Here is a 14803-nt window from a genome sequence, read left to right on the forward strand (position 1 = left end):
AAAAAAATAGATTAAAGTAATAGTATCTACAATAATAGTTTCAATGTATTACTAAAAGCAATACTAAAATAGATTCAGATAAAAATCTCCATCTCAAATACAAATAATCAAAATTAAGAACATTATGTGAATGAGAATAAACAAGCTGAGTGACTAATCTCAGAGGAAACCGTTCACTGTGTGTCGATAAATAAAGACACGCAGTCAATATACCCAACACGATAAACAACTTTCCATATATAGTACGACAATCACAGAGACTATTTGTGCTGGTCAGAATAAAGATGACTTCATCAGACAGCTAGGCTAATCGCTGTCTGCGCAGATGTAACGCTAAAGTGATCACATTAAATCATACCCTTGAATCTACCCTACTGTGATTGGCTGAATAGGAAGGAGACATCTGATTGGCTACAGACATTTCCCTACAATTCTACAATTCACTTAGCAGACGCTTTTATCCAAAGTGACGTACATCAGAGAGTAAGTACAACACAAGCAAGGATCTAGAAAAGAGGGAACAATGTCAGTAAGAGCAAACGATCAGCTTTGAGTCCGATTGGACACACAGGTGCTGACAGGAAGTGACCAGAGGTGCTGACAGGAAGTGACCAGAGGCAAAGCACTACACTGATGACAGTTCTTGAGAGCTCTAATCAGTATAGAAACCATCTTAAAAGTCGTCGTTATCAAACAAAAACCATCATCACAACCATCATCATCATCAATAATATGGAGACCATCATCATTAAGTTAGTAGGTATTCATGAAAGAGCTGGGTCTTTAGCTTTTTCTTAAAGGTGCAGAGGGACTCTTCAGATCGAATGGAGTTTGGAAATTCATTCCACCACCAGGGGGCGACAGAGGAGAAGAGTCTAGTCTGCGTCTTAGGACCCTGTTGTGAAGGTTGGATCAGACGCCTTTCATTGGCAGAGCGTAGTGGGGCGGGAGGGAGTGTAGACCTGGATCAGAGACTTAAAGTAAGGAGGAGACGTTTTTGTCGCTGTTTTGTAAGCGAGCAGCAGAGTTTTAAATTTGATGCGAGCAGTAACTGGGAGCCAGCGTAAGGAGATGAACAGCGGAGTGACATGTGCTCTTTTAGGAAGGTTGATGATCAGTCGTGCTGCTGAAAAAAATGCATTTGTGAATCTAACCACGGCAGGGGAGTCTCAAAAATCCCACACACAAATGCAGTGAGGTTCACAAATGACAAAACAGTTTGTAATCTAAAAAATGTGTTTTTTAAATATATATGTATATCATATATTTGTGGATTTCTATTAGCCTACATATAAAACTATAAATATTTGTGTGTGAATCAGAAATACATTTGTGAATCCTTCATGAATGTTGAGACTGATCTAACTCCATACAAATAGAATATAAATATAGGAATAACATTAAAATAAAGATAAAGGTACAATTTATTTACAACGAGTTTTGGACCTTATCCTACAAGCGGTTCTCAAAGTCGGTGTTAAGGTCGGCGGATCGTAGCTATGGAAACGAGTGACCGTCGCACAATGATGACACAGTTTGTTGACGTTGACGTCAGAGACGGCGACACTACCTGTAGACGTAACGGAGCCGTAGAGGCAGCAGGTCGCTGGCATTTCCTCGTTAGCTCTGATGAATGTGCTCTTTATTCGTTGTACTAACACAGAATACATCAATGTGAGGATATAAAACGTGTTGGGTAAGTTTGTAATGCATTAGTCAGGCAGTTATCACGCATGTCCTGCCGAGCCTAGCCTTTAGCTTTTAGCTCAATAACGGAGATGTGTCTGAACCAGGAAGCAGCTCGTTGTGATCACCCAGAGGGACTCAACACCTGCCGTTCACCTGTTCTTTAACTCACCTCTCGTTGGTTCAAAGGTGTTCTCAGAAACGTGGACTGCCTCCGAACTGTTTACAGCATGTTGAACATCCCGACCCAGGCGTTCCCTGCTCCGGGATCCCAGCAGCGGGTCTCCCCGTCCGGACAGTCCGGGAGGAACAAGGTGAGACATGACCCTGGTCCTAGTCCTAGTCCGGGAGGAACAAGGTGAGACATGACCCTGGTCCTAGTCCTAGTCCGGGAGGAACAAGGTGAGACATGACCCTGGTCCTAGTCCTAGTCCGGGAGGAACAAGGTGAGACATGACCCTGGTCCTAGTCCTAGTCCAGGAGGAACAAGGTGAGACATGACCCTGGTCCTAGTCCTAGTCCAGGAAGAACAAGTTAGACATGACCCTGGTCCTAGTCCTAGTCCGGGAAGAACAAGGTGAGACATGACCCTGGTCCTAGTCCTAGTCCAGGAAGAACAAGTTAGACATGACCCTGGTCCTAGTCCTAGTCCGGGAGGAACAAGGTGAGACATGACCCTGGTCCTAGTCCTAGTCCAGGAAGAACAAGTTAGACATGACCCTGGTCCTAGTCCTAGTCCGGGAGGAACAAGTTAGACATGACCCCGGTCCTAGTCCTAGTCCGGGAGGAACAAGTTAGACATGACCCCGGTCCTAGTCCTAGTCCGGGAGGAACAAGTTAGACATGACCCTGGTTTTAGTCCTAGTCCAGGAGGAACAAGTTAGACATGACCCTGGTCCTAGTCCTAGTCCGGGAGGAACAAGTTAGACATGACCCTGGTCCTAGTCCTAGTCCGGGAGGAACAAGTTAGACATGACCCCGGTCCTAGTCCTAGTCCGGGAGGAACAAGTTAGACATGACCCTGGTTTTAGTCCTAGTCCGGGAGGAACAAGTTAGACATGACCCCGGTCCTAGTCCTAGTCCGGGAGGAACAAGTTAGACATGACCCCGGTCCTAGTCCTAGTCCAGGAGGAACAAGTTAGACATGACCCCGGTTTTAGTCCTAGTCCAGGAAGAACAAGTTAGACATGACCCCGGTCCTAGTCCTAGTCCAGGAGGAACAAGTTAGACATGACCCTGGTCCTAGTCCTATTCCAGGAAGAACAAGTTAGACATGACCCTGGTCCTAGTCCTAGTCCAGGAAGAACAAATTAGACATGACCCTGGTCCTAGTCCTAGTCCAGGAGGAACAAGGTGAGACATGACCCTGGTTTTAGTCCTAGTCCAGGAGGAACAAGGTGAGACATGACCCTGGTCCTAGTCCTAGCCATCGTATCTTAATGAAAACGCCTTCATATCGTGATAAAAATGCCATTCATGTTTCTACCGGGTCCCTTTAAGTTTGGTCAAATCACACGTCACATAGTGGATTTAAACAAACAGCTGTTCTCCATCAGAATGTTATAATCCAAGTTTAACCCTTTGAACAACATCAGGTGGCCTTGAAGCCGGGACACAGTCTAATGGACTGGATCCGCTTCACCAAGAGTGGAAAGGACCTGACGGGGCTCAGAGGACGTCTGATTGAAGTCACACAGGACGAGCTGCAGAAACACAGCACGAGAGATGACTGCTGGACCTGCATACGAGGTGAGCCTACCTGACAGGTGGGGAGGGGGAGTTGACAGGCGAATTGGTTCAACGACAGCAGTATTGCGAGCGCTGTGCCGGACTGTCAAAGCTCTCGATTTACCGGTTGATCTTCGCTCCAACCGAAAGAATAAGACTGCAGATTCAGGAGGCTGGAATGAGTTTTCTTCTGGAGGGTGTCTGGGCTCCGCCTGCTCTACAAATAATGATCGATCCGACGGGAGCTTGGAGTGGAGCCGCTACTCCTTCATAGCGTTGCATTTGCTCACATTAAAAAAAGAGAGGTTGGAAATAGAGTGAGTTATTAAGTTACATGAAGTTTGTAACTAATATAAATTCTAAAATGCAATTCAATGACGTCATTATTAAGAAAAAGTAAAAATAACCCTAATCCTAAAAAAAAGTAAATCTTTTTCATACAGCAGGAGGCGCTGGTTTGATAAAAGTGTATTTTTCTCTGTGTTTAGGGATGGTATACAATGTGACCCCCTACATGGACTACCACCCTGGAGGAGAAGAGGAGCTGATGAAGGCAGCAGGGAGAGATGGAACTGAACTTTTTGACCAGGTACGAAACAGTTCTGTAGTTCTAACAACAACAACAACAACAACAACAACAACAACAACAACAACAACAGCAACAGCAAAAGCTGATTTCTGGGCAGTGACAATAACACGCTCTTTAAGGGACAGGAAGAGTTTAATATGTCCGGATCAGGAGGTTTATTTCAGTGGGAATCTTTCAGTGTGTACTTTGTGATTTTGATGAATGGCCAGGGTTAGAGTTAATGAAGACAGGAACCCTGGATCAGAACCAGACTCATGTTGAACAGACAGAAACCTGGATCAGAACCAGACTCATGATGAACAGACAGAAATCTGGATCAGAACCAGACTCATGATGAACAGACAGAAACCTGGATCAGAACCAGACTCACATTCAAGACAACAGTTTTTAGCTCTCCTCTGTACGTTTGCTTAATGTTGCTTAGTGCTCATGGTGGTTTGTTTTAATTAATAGAAATAATAATTATAATACAATTATTTGTAATACAACAAAGAGAAAGGTGTTTTTCCTGCTCTTTGTAAAGTGTCTGGAGAAAACATGTGTGATGTATTGGCGCTATACAAATGAAGATTTATTGATTGAGACTTGACGAGATAAGAAACAGAAACTTAAGGGTTGATTGTTTGTGTCTCAGGTCCATCGCTGGGTGAACTATGAGTCCATGTTAAAAGAGTGCCTGGTGGGCAGGATGGCGATTAAGGTCCCCACAGCCGTTCAAGGTAAACATATACACACACACACACTTCCCTGGTTTCTAGGGCCAGGGTCTCGAAGAAGGAATTTTTGCCTTGCTGATCCAAGGTTATTGTTATTCCCCCCCCCCCCCCCCCCTTTTTTTTTAAATGTATTCACTGAGCACATTTGTTTGTGAATCAGGGGTCAGAAACTGGGCTGCCAGCAATAATATATGGTCCAAAGGATTATTTAGATTGTGACTTATACTTAGGTTATAAATTTAATAATGATAATAAATGACAGAGACAAACACAACGCCTGGTGCTGAAGTGAAGCAACAGGTATGACAAGAATCGCCAGAATTCCTGGAGAGAGTTTACAATCTAGCTCCGTTTAATGAACCTCATTCAATGACTCTTATTACAAGACCTCTGTTTTGTGTTGAAAGAAGTTTACTCTCTCTATATATCTGTGTAACTCTCTCTATCTCTATGTAACTCTCTCTAACTCTATGTAACTCTCTCTAACCCTATGCAACTCTCTCCATCTCTGTTTAACTCTCTCTAACTCTGTATAACTCTCTCTAACTCTATGTAACTCTCTCTAACTCTGTATAACTCTCTCTATCTCTATGTAACTCTCTATCTCTGTGTAACTCTCTCTATCTCTGTGTAACTCTCTCTGTGTAACTCTCTCTAACTCTATGTAACTCTCTCTATCTCTGTGTAACTCTCTCTGTGTAACTCTCTCTAACTTTGTGTAACTCTCTCTATCTCTGTGTAACTCTCTCTAACTTTGTGTAACTCTCTCCATCTCTGTGTAATGCTCTCTATCTCTGTGTAACTCTCTCTAACTCTGTGTAATGCTCTCTATCTCTGTGTAACTCTCTCTAACTCTGTGTAACTCTCTCTATCTCTGTGTAACTCTCTATCTCTGTGTAACTCTCTCTAACTCTGTGTAACTCTCTCTAACTCTATGTAACTCTCTCTATCTCTGTGTAACTCTCTCTGTGTAACTCTCTCTATGTCTGTGTAACTCTCTCTAACTTTGTGTAACTCTCTCTATCTCTATGTAACTCTCTCTATCTCTGCGTAACTCTCTCTATCTCTCAAACTGTTGCTGTCAGTGTTATGGTTAGGGTTAACCCCTGAGTAACCAGTAACAGAGTTTGAGTTTTAGTCATAGTGTTCAATTCTTTTCTGTTCGGTAGCCATCAGCCCTCCTCCACCACCAAGCAGCCTTGCTCCACCCACCTCAGTGGCTCCCCCTCCGGACAAAGACTCTCGGCCTCGGTATGACCCACAAGACAAATTCATACACACATCCACACACAAATCAAGTTTACTATAATATAATATAATTCAAATAATTGTTACGTTATAAAGGCAGTCTGTTGTTCTTGCAGGTACGACTGGTTCCAAACTGAAGTCACTGTTCATCTGGTGGTCTATGCTAAAAGAAAGGTAATCACTGATAGATCACACGTCACCTGTGACGTTTATGTTACAGGTGAGTCTTGTTCATAATGATCCAGACTGATCTCCAGTCTTGTTCATAATGATCCAGACTGATCTCCAGTCTTGTTCATAATGATCCAGACTGATCTCCAGTCTTGTTCATAATGATCCAGACTGATCTCCAGTCTTGTTCATAATGATCCAGACTGATCTCCAGTCTTGTTCTGACATGTGAGGGTTGGACGTTGACTTCTTTCTCCTGACTGTCCATCAGTCATCAGTGTGTTTATCTGCCGAAAACTTTAGGCTTGAAGCAGTTAGTTTTACCAGTTTATTTATTTATCAGTCGAACAGGAGTGACCACAGAGACTGAGATGACCCATTCATTTTCTCTTATTGTTTTTCTGTCAGATCCCCAGCTCAGGCTGCACCACTGTTGACCTCGAGGCCGGCGTTCTACGAATAGAAGTGCTGTTGGGGAAAATGTCCTACATGATACATTTACGTGAGTGGATATACAACTTTTCTTTAATTTATTTCAATCACATGTAGCTTGTAGACATAAAGCCGGCTTTCTTTAAAGAAGTCAGAAATCTGCTCAAAATGATACGATTTGTTAGAAGGCTTAAACATCAGCTCCTCTCCTAATCACATCCAGTGATTAAAACCTGTGAAATCAGGAACATGGACAAAGCAGCTTCACAGAAACTTCACTGTTTCTGTCCAGGCATGTGTCAATATTTTTTATTCAATGCAGATGTGACAGGAAGTTTGTTTGCACACAGCGGGAACATCAAGAGTTAAAAGAATTAACCTAGGAAAAGGTGACTAGACATGCAGTTCCTCGAGTGTCCACTTGAAGCTGTCTGATGTATAAATGTCTGTTTTTAGTGGCCGCCGGTAGCCTAGTGGTTAGTGTGCGCACCATGTACAGAGGTTTAGTCCTCCAGATGGACAGCCTGGGTTCAAATCCGAACTGTGGCTCGATTCCTGCATGTCATTCCTCACTCACGGGCGCCACCAGCGCTGAATTAAACATGTTGATTATAAGATTGGTCTTTATCTAGTGACAGCATACTGTGCTTTATTTGACAATAAGACGACCATGATGAGTGTGTGTGTGATCTTTGTTTTTCAGGTTTGGCTGAGGAAGTAGACGGTGACGTCTCTGGTAAGACACTATATTCAATGAAAGTCTACAAAATCCTTCATTGTTTTTTATTGTTCTCAAACCGTCATTTCTTTCAGTCCACAATTCGTTCTCGGTGGGAAAAATCCAGGTCACCATACGCAAACAGACTAAAAGAAAATGGACGAGTCTTGGTCAACCACTCCAATTTCATAACACATTTCTACGTAAAAAAGACAGAGGTGAGATCCAAGGTCAAAGGAATGATTCCACATGTAGGCTGTGATTTAGAGGTTTTTGTTTTTATTTATTATACCATTTATAGTTACAGGGACCATGCACATTCATAACATGTCTGTAATGCCCTAGTTTAGTAATCATGGCTAATTTTCACCTGTAATCCCGGGCAGGTGAGTGACAGAACAATAGACACACGTGGTATGCTAAGACAGAGCAGCCTAACTCTAACCCATTGAACACTCAGCAGGACGCTTAAAAACACAAACCAGACAGTAATGCTGTTGACAAATATTTATGACATAACTTGTTTCACATCTTTTTGTTGCTTAGATGAAGTGGTATGAATAATCTGCACTTGTCCAATAATGAGTTCTGTTTCCAGCTCTGTACTATCGGAGTTATGTGTTGGTGTCAAAGACTGAAGTGAACCACAACACCTATGTGTTCAGATTCAAACCTCCTCGTGGGACGGTCCTGCATGTGCCGGTGGGACAACACGTCTACCTCAAAGCAAACATTGAAGGTAGGAAACAGTCAGTGCTGTGCTCACACAAAACATGTTTTACTGTTTTTAAATATACTGAAGAGATATATTAACCCTCAGTATGGATGGTGTAGTATGAAACAAAGCGGAGAGAGGAACTTTATTTGTTGGCTATCTGCAAATCCTTGGTCTTTTTTATGATACACCAAAACCAGACGTTACGTAGACTTCCCTTGTTGTCTGTCATTTCGGACAGGGTCGTAAAATATCCGTCATAATCTATAATGATCCATCTTTTTCATTTCTTATATTTTTATGATAATGAGACATTGGTGGTGGTTAACAGCGCTGTGTGAGAATAAGAAAGGAGCGCTGGACACCCGGTGATTCTAATCCGTCAAAATGACAGCCTTCAGATTTATCCGTCATTGTTACAAAAATTCCATCGAAGACGGAGAATATTCTGTAAACGCGACCTCTGGCCAAAACAACAGAGCGTCATTATGAAGTTTAAAACTCACAATAAGAACAGGAAAAGTAGATTCATGATGATGCTGAAGTTTAGGGTCGGGTCAGGGGGTTAGGATTTCTAGTTAATGTAATGAGTCATCTTACAGTTTGTGGCAATGATCGTTTGCACTCGTTTACCTTCTAGTTAATTCAAATCTCGTACCTTAGGACATAAGAACTTTCTATAATTAAAGGAAGTTTTATTTTGTTCATATTTCTGTTTTCAGACACTGAGGTAGTGAGGCCGTACACCCCAGTGGATCAGAGTCTGTCAGCATCGTCCAACAGCTCCTCACAGGACTCAGACCTCTACCTCATGATCAAAGTTTACCCCGAAGGGGCGCTAACGCCACATCTCGACGGCCTGAACTTCGGTGAGTCCACTTCAGTGTTTAATGTGAGTTTACGCTTAAGGAGTGCTAACCCCACACCTTATTGTAGCCGTTCAGGTGAGCAGGAGCCTTGACTCTTGAGTCATATAATTTTACCCCGTTGAGTGCGATCAGCGGAAGGAGTGTGTGTTTCCATTGGAGCTGTACTGATCATTGCCCCATAGGAACCATCTCCCAGATCAGCTTTAAATTCGAGATCACCACATGAGCACATACCTGCTCTAGTGTGCGAGCGAGTAAATAGATAGATTGATCGATTCATGATTTTTTTTTTTAACGTTAAAGTCTAATTAACCTCATTTCATTTTAAATGCAACAGCCAGTTGTATAAGGGCAACAACAGCTATATTAGTGAGTTTGTGAATAAATGTTGGTGTTAAGCAGGCAAATTATTTCATCACTTGATAACATTGTTTTAAGCACAGCAACAAATGAGATGGAAATAAAAGGCGGCGGTGTCTAAGACTCTCCTATATCCTTGACAGAGGTCACTGATGTAGTCAAAAAGCTCCTTAGTCGCAAGCCCTGAGTTTCTGAAGACACTGGAAGGTTTTGGGCTGTTGTGGCTGGGGCATGGGAGTATGCTCATCCAGTCCACATGTGTTTTGTAGACCTGGAGATGGCTTAGATAGATAGATAGATAGATAGATAGATAGGTAGATAGATAGATTTATTTGACAAAATAAAAAAACATACATGACAGGCTGATCATATCAGGGGTAAGGGTCAAGCCTTAGAGACAGGGAGAGGAGCTCAGAGAAGAGGCGCTCCTCCATCAGGATGCCTCCTGTTTGCCTCACTCTGAAGGTCTTCTGGCCAAGTCCAACTGGGAGGAGATCCAGGCATAAACCCAGAGCTTGCTGGAGGGATTACATATGCCTGGGGAAGCCTTGGGAAACCCTCAGGAGGAGCTGGAAAACTTTTCTGGGAAGTGGGACGTCTGGGGAAAGTTGCTTGGACGGATGGACATAATGAAAAATGATAGAGTGGATATGGCCTTGTTACACGAGACACAACTAGATGACCTTGAGTACCTAGTTTAAACACAGCTGGGTTGGCCACGTTTATTTCTCCTCTTTTACTACCTGCAGCAGAGGAGGAGTTATACTTTTTATACTATTTAAAATGAAAGCTTGTGTCAAGGATAACTGTGGTAGATTTGTAGAGCCACAGCCCACTTCTTTTAACCATCTTTGACTTAAGACAGCAAAACCTCAGTTTAAAAACAGTCTGTGAATAAAGTACACACCTTCAGCAGGTAGACCTGCTGTAATGAAGAAGATGCTTATCTGTGCTGCGATCACTAAAGTGGCACCGAGCTCATCGGGGGATTTCATTTACATCATTTATAAAAATCACTCTGTTACATGACTTGTATTCTATCTCTCTCTCTATCTTTAAACAAAGGCTCTCTCTGCCTCTCATCATAAAGGTACAATGAGGTAAAATCATTGTAGCATAAACCAGTGTTCTAGCTCATGTCACACTGTACAGCACTGTCGAAACTCTCTTATTCTGAGGTCACATAAATGTTGTTGTTTGTTTTTAGGAGCACAATGAATGTCTGTTTTTGGTTTCAAAGATAGAAATAAAGTATCTTCTGTGCAACCTGGTTGAGTTTCATTTGATGTTTTTCTCAGTCATCTAAATTTAATCTTAATGAATCTGTTCTTCCTCTCCAGGCGACCATTTATCTGTCAGTGGTCCTGAGGGAACCTTCAGTCTCCGCCCCCTCCGTGATGTCACACATCTGTACCTCTTAGCAGCAGGCACAGGGTTCACGCCCATGGCTCGTCTCATCCGATTGGCCCTGCAGGAGTTTGACTCAATCAGGTGGGAACAGTTAACAGACCTTTATCAGATCAGGAGGGAGAATAATTTGAATACAGGGAGATTCCTTATGATAACCTGATCTCTCTCACTGACCGATCCAAATCAAGGAGGGGAAAGAATTCCATGATCAACTTTGTCAACATCAACCTGTAACCGATTTCAGGCTGTAACGTTGGCTGCTGCCATGACAAGATTCTTTCAACACTTTCCTTTGTCTAATCGCCTTTATTAACCTTACAGAATAATTTGAAACAGACTGAAAAGTCACTACGGGGGAAGTGGAAATGAATGATGCAAGACACATTTTGTAACCTAGCCACTACAGTTGCATCAGAACACAATTATAACGGATAACAGAAATAAACACAGATCTGACTTTTCTCTCCCTCTATTTTTTACATCCTCATGTTTCTTCACTATTTACTCAATGATCCATAAAAGTAATGATTATACATCAGTTAGATAAACCTGAACAATCTGTTCAGTTTCTTCTCCTCAGTCAGATTAATACAGACTTTATGAGAGAGGAGAAAAGTTGAAGCAACACTTGAAGCAAAGTCACTACACACACATTTCACCAACACTTTACAAATCAGTTCTGTACTGTAGTGCATGATCGGTCAACCTTTACTGCCCACAAAAGACATTGGAGAAAAGCAGAAAAGACTGTTTGTTTCTGATTTTAAAAAAAAAACAGGCGAGCCTTTGAATCCTCTTTGTATTTGTGTCCTCAGACAAACCAAGCTGCTGTTTTTTAACCGTGGAGAGGACGACATCCTGTGGCGCTGTGAACTGAATGAACTGTCTGCCAATAATGAAAGGTGCTGAAGTGCTAACCTTGTGTAACTGTGACACACTGCCTTCACACGTTGGCTGTCAAAACTGTGTCATTGAGTCCATGTTAGGAAAGCAGTGTGTTCCAGCATAGGACAGAAATCAAACAAAAAGCCTTTGGGACCTCCTAAGAATCCCAAATTAAAAGGGACGATGACGGAGGTTTCAGTTTTAAGTGTTTATTTTCCATCGAAAGCCATGGTTTATGTTCAGTAACACAAGACAGGGGTAGTGGATGGAGACCTGAGACAGCCACACCTGTGTCTGCAATCATCAATCCAGCAGGATATTTAGTTGTAGTGGCAACTCTGTCCACCAGGGGCAGCAATTTAGGCAGTATGGAAAGAATTCATGGCCCTTCATTTTTATTATTTATTTATTTTTTGTTCCAGTTTGGTTCAGTACAGTTTGGTCCGCTTTGGTCCACTACAGTTTTGTCCACTACAGTTTGGTACAGTACAGTTCAAATATAGATTAAAAAGAGGGCAAGAAAGACTTTTATACTGAAGTGTGTGTGTCAGGTTTCAGGTGGAGTACGTCCTCTCCGAGCCCTCGGACAGCTGGACCGGTCGGCGTGGTCGGGTGGATGATTCCTTGCTGAAGGATTTCCTCATCAGACCAGAGAGCTCTAAAGTGTTTGTGTGTGTGTGCGGCCCCACCACCTTCACAGAGCTCACACTCAGGTTTGTGTTGAAACATTTATTACATAACGACTTCATCATTAATCTGAAAGGATGTTTCGATGAGAGCCTGACAAAGAGGCAACCCTAACCCCTGTGTGATCCTCCATACGTCAAGACATCCCAGCTCCTCACACAACTCTATTACTGCACTCGCCCTTTTGGACGGAGGTCGTAGGTCATTTGAGGGTCTAGAAGACAGTTAAAGTTCCCTCCTATTATTGACTGTTCACATTCTACATCTTCAATCTCATAAAGGCCTCAGGATAAGGCTAGACTCTGTCTGTGACTTTGTGCCTAACAGAGACTCTGTCTGTGACTTTGTGCCTAACAGAGACTCTGTCTGTGACTTTGTGCCTAACAGAGACTCTGTCTGTGACTTTGTGTCTAACAGAGACTCTGTCTGTGACTTTGTGCCTAACAAAGACTCTGTCTGTGACTTTGTGCCTAACAAAGACTCTGTCTGTAACTTTGTGTCTAACAGAGACTCTGTCTGTGACTTTGTGTCTAACAGAGACTTTGTCTGTGACTTTGTGTGTAACAGAGACTTTGTCTGTGACTTTGTGTCTAACAGAGACTCTGTCTGTGACTTTGTGTCTAACAGAGACTCTGTCTGTGACTTTGTGTCTAACAGAGACTCTGTCTGTGACTTTGTGTCTAACAGAGACTTTGTCTGTGACTTTGTGTGTAACAGAGACTTTGTCTGTGACTTTGTGTCTAACAGAGACTTTGTCTGTGACTTTGTGTCTAACAGAGACTTTGTCTGTGACTTTGTGTCTAACAGAGACTTTGTCTGTGACTTTGTGTCTCTGCTGCTAACTGTCTTGGACAAATCTCCCTGGGAAAAGAGGTTCTCTCTTATCTCAAAGCTCCAACAGAAAATGCTCCTCCAGCAAGGAGTCCAGCCTGCTGCTCAGGCTTGTGTGTGTGTGTGTGTGTGTCCAACTCCAGCCTGCTACCATAGAGAGAGAACAATAGCAATCCATCAACAGGTCTCACCTGCGCTAATTAACTCTGGCACTGCTCCCCCAAGCCACCTACACATCTCTCCCCTACAGATGAGCCTTACACCAACCCCACTCAACAGTGATCATTTAAAAAGAAAAAAAAACAACAAACACCAACATTTAAAAAATGATAATATTAATCCAAGAAGAACACAGGCTGGCTGGTGCTCTGTTGTCTTATATAACTCATAGAAACAATAAAAATCCTGAAATAAACTGAGACATTTGCCATGAAGTGATAGTAATGATTGTAAGGAGAGAGTAATTACAGAATAATGCTCCAGCACAATTCACTGCTGCTTTGAGAGAAGGAAACCTCTTTTGTCAAGTCTAAAGTTGACAATCCTTCTCTGTTTGTTTATGTTTCAGGTTGTTGAAGCAGCATGGCTTCAGTGAAGAAGAGCTGCATGCGTTCCAGGGCTGACGAGAACTTCGGATAAAGAAATCCACCCTGCAAAGACTGTTATTGAAGAGTACTGCCGCTAAAAGAATCCAGCCTGCAAAGACTGTGTGCCCAAGAGTACTACCTCTAAAGGAATCCACCCTGCAAAGACTGTTATTGAAGATTACTGCCTGTAAAGAAATCCACCATGTATAGACTGTTTGCTGAAGATTATTGCCTTGATAAGAAACTTGCCCTGCAAAGAGTGTGTGTGCCTGAGTGTGTGTGAGAGGGTCAGTTATTTACTGACCTGTGTTTGTGAGAAATGAGCTGATCTTTTTATTTCTATGCACTGAGGATCTGATGATGCTTACAGCAGTTACAACATGAGCCAGTGTTTAATCATGGGCTGTGGGGAAATGAAACTAGGTTTGCTTCAGTCTCCAGCACCCTAACCCTGCACACCATCAGTTCACGTCTCCAACAGGCTCACATTCTGACAGCATTACAGAAAGAATCAGACCCTTTTTGTGAAAGTTTAAGATTTAAAACAATTTTTTTTTGGAAACAGCTGTTTCCAAACTACATTGACCAAAAAAGTAATTTACACTCACAGAACACAAGAGTCTGTTGTCGTCATGGTTGTTAGTACTTTTGTGTTTTGCACAAATGCTGTAGAGGATCATAAGTAATTATTTGAACCTCATAGTCACACAATAACCCACACAGAGAAACATTAAGGTCATTGTAGAATGGTGCGTGATCGCTCTCTGCAGGGATTCTTTCTGTAATGTTGTCACACACTTAGAATAAAAACCTGAGCCTGTCAGGGACAAAAACATCTTTTAGTGGACACACTTTGATCCATCAACCATTATGTTGAAGCAATCTTCTTTCTTAATACATGTTTTTTTGTTCTTATTTTTCCTTCAGATCCCAAATTACTCTGCACTCTACAAGGTGGCCTTGTTAATTAAAATGGCTGAAACAACCTTTATGGTCAGGAGAGCAGGAAGTTGAGATATAGTCGAGCAGTGTTTTTAAAAAATCTGTTATATGATACTGAGATAAATGATGAGGTATATGCAACCCAAAAACAGATTTCACATTTCTGATATGTATGGATGTTTCAGTTAAATTAAAAAAACTATGTGAACATTTTCAACTAAGTTTACTA

The 14803-nt window shown here is 42.2% G+C and overlaps 1 protein-coding gene across 1 annotated transcript; it reads left to right on the top strand.

Annotated features, from left to right (window-relative positions):
• Nucleotides 1–1540: 1540 nt before the first annotated feature.
• Nucleotides 1541–14791, top strand: cyb5r4 (cytochrome b5 reductase 4). The gene is made up of 16 exons (XM_065958121.1): nt 1541–1696; nt 1876–2000; nt 3282–3435; nt 3903–4003; nt 4638–4722; nt 5889–5970; nt 6084–6141; nt 6547–6640; nt 7274–7306; nt 7384–7506; nt 7887–8027; nt 8726–8872; nt 10573–10723; nt 11458–11544; nt 12079–12240; nt 13614–14791. The coding sequence occupies exons 2-16, from the start codon at nt 1917–1919 to the stop codon at nt 13666–13668; spliced, it is 1557 nt and encodes a 518-aa protein (XP_065814193.1). The 5' UTR covers nt 1541–1696; nt 1876–1916; the 3' UTR covers nt 13669–14791.
• The last annotated feature ends 12 nt before the right edge of the window (nt 14792–14803 follow it).

This window comes from Labrus bergylta, chromosome 8 (assembly GCF_963930695.1).
Source record: "Labrus bergylta chromosome 8, fLabBer1.1, whole genome shotgun sequence".
Taxonomy (NCBI): domain Eukaryota; kingdom Metazoa; phylum Chordata; class Actinopteri; order Labriformes; family Labridae; genus Labrus; species Labrus bergylta.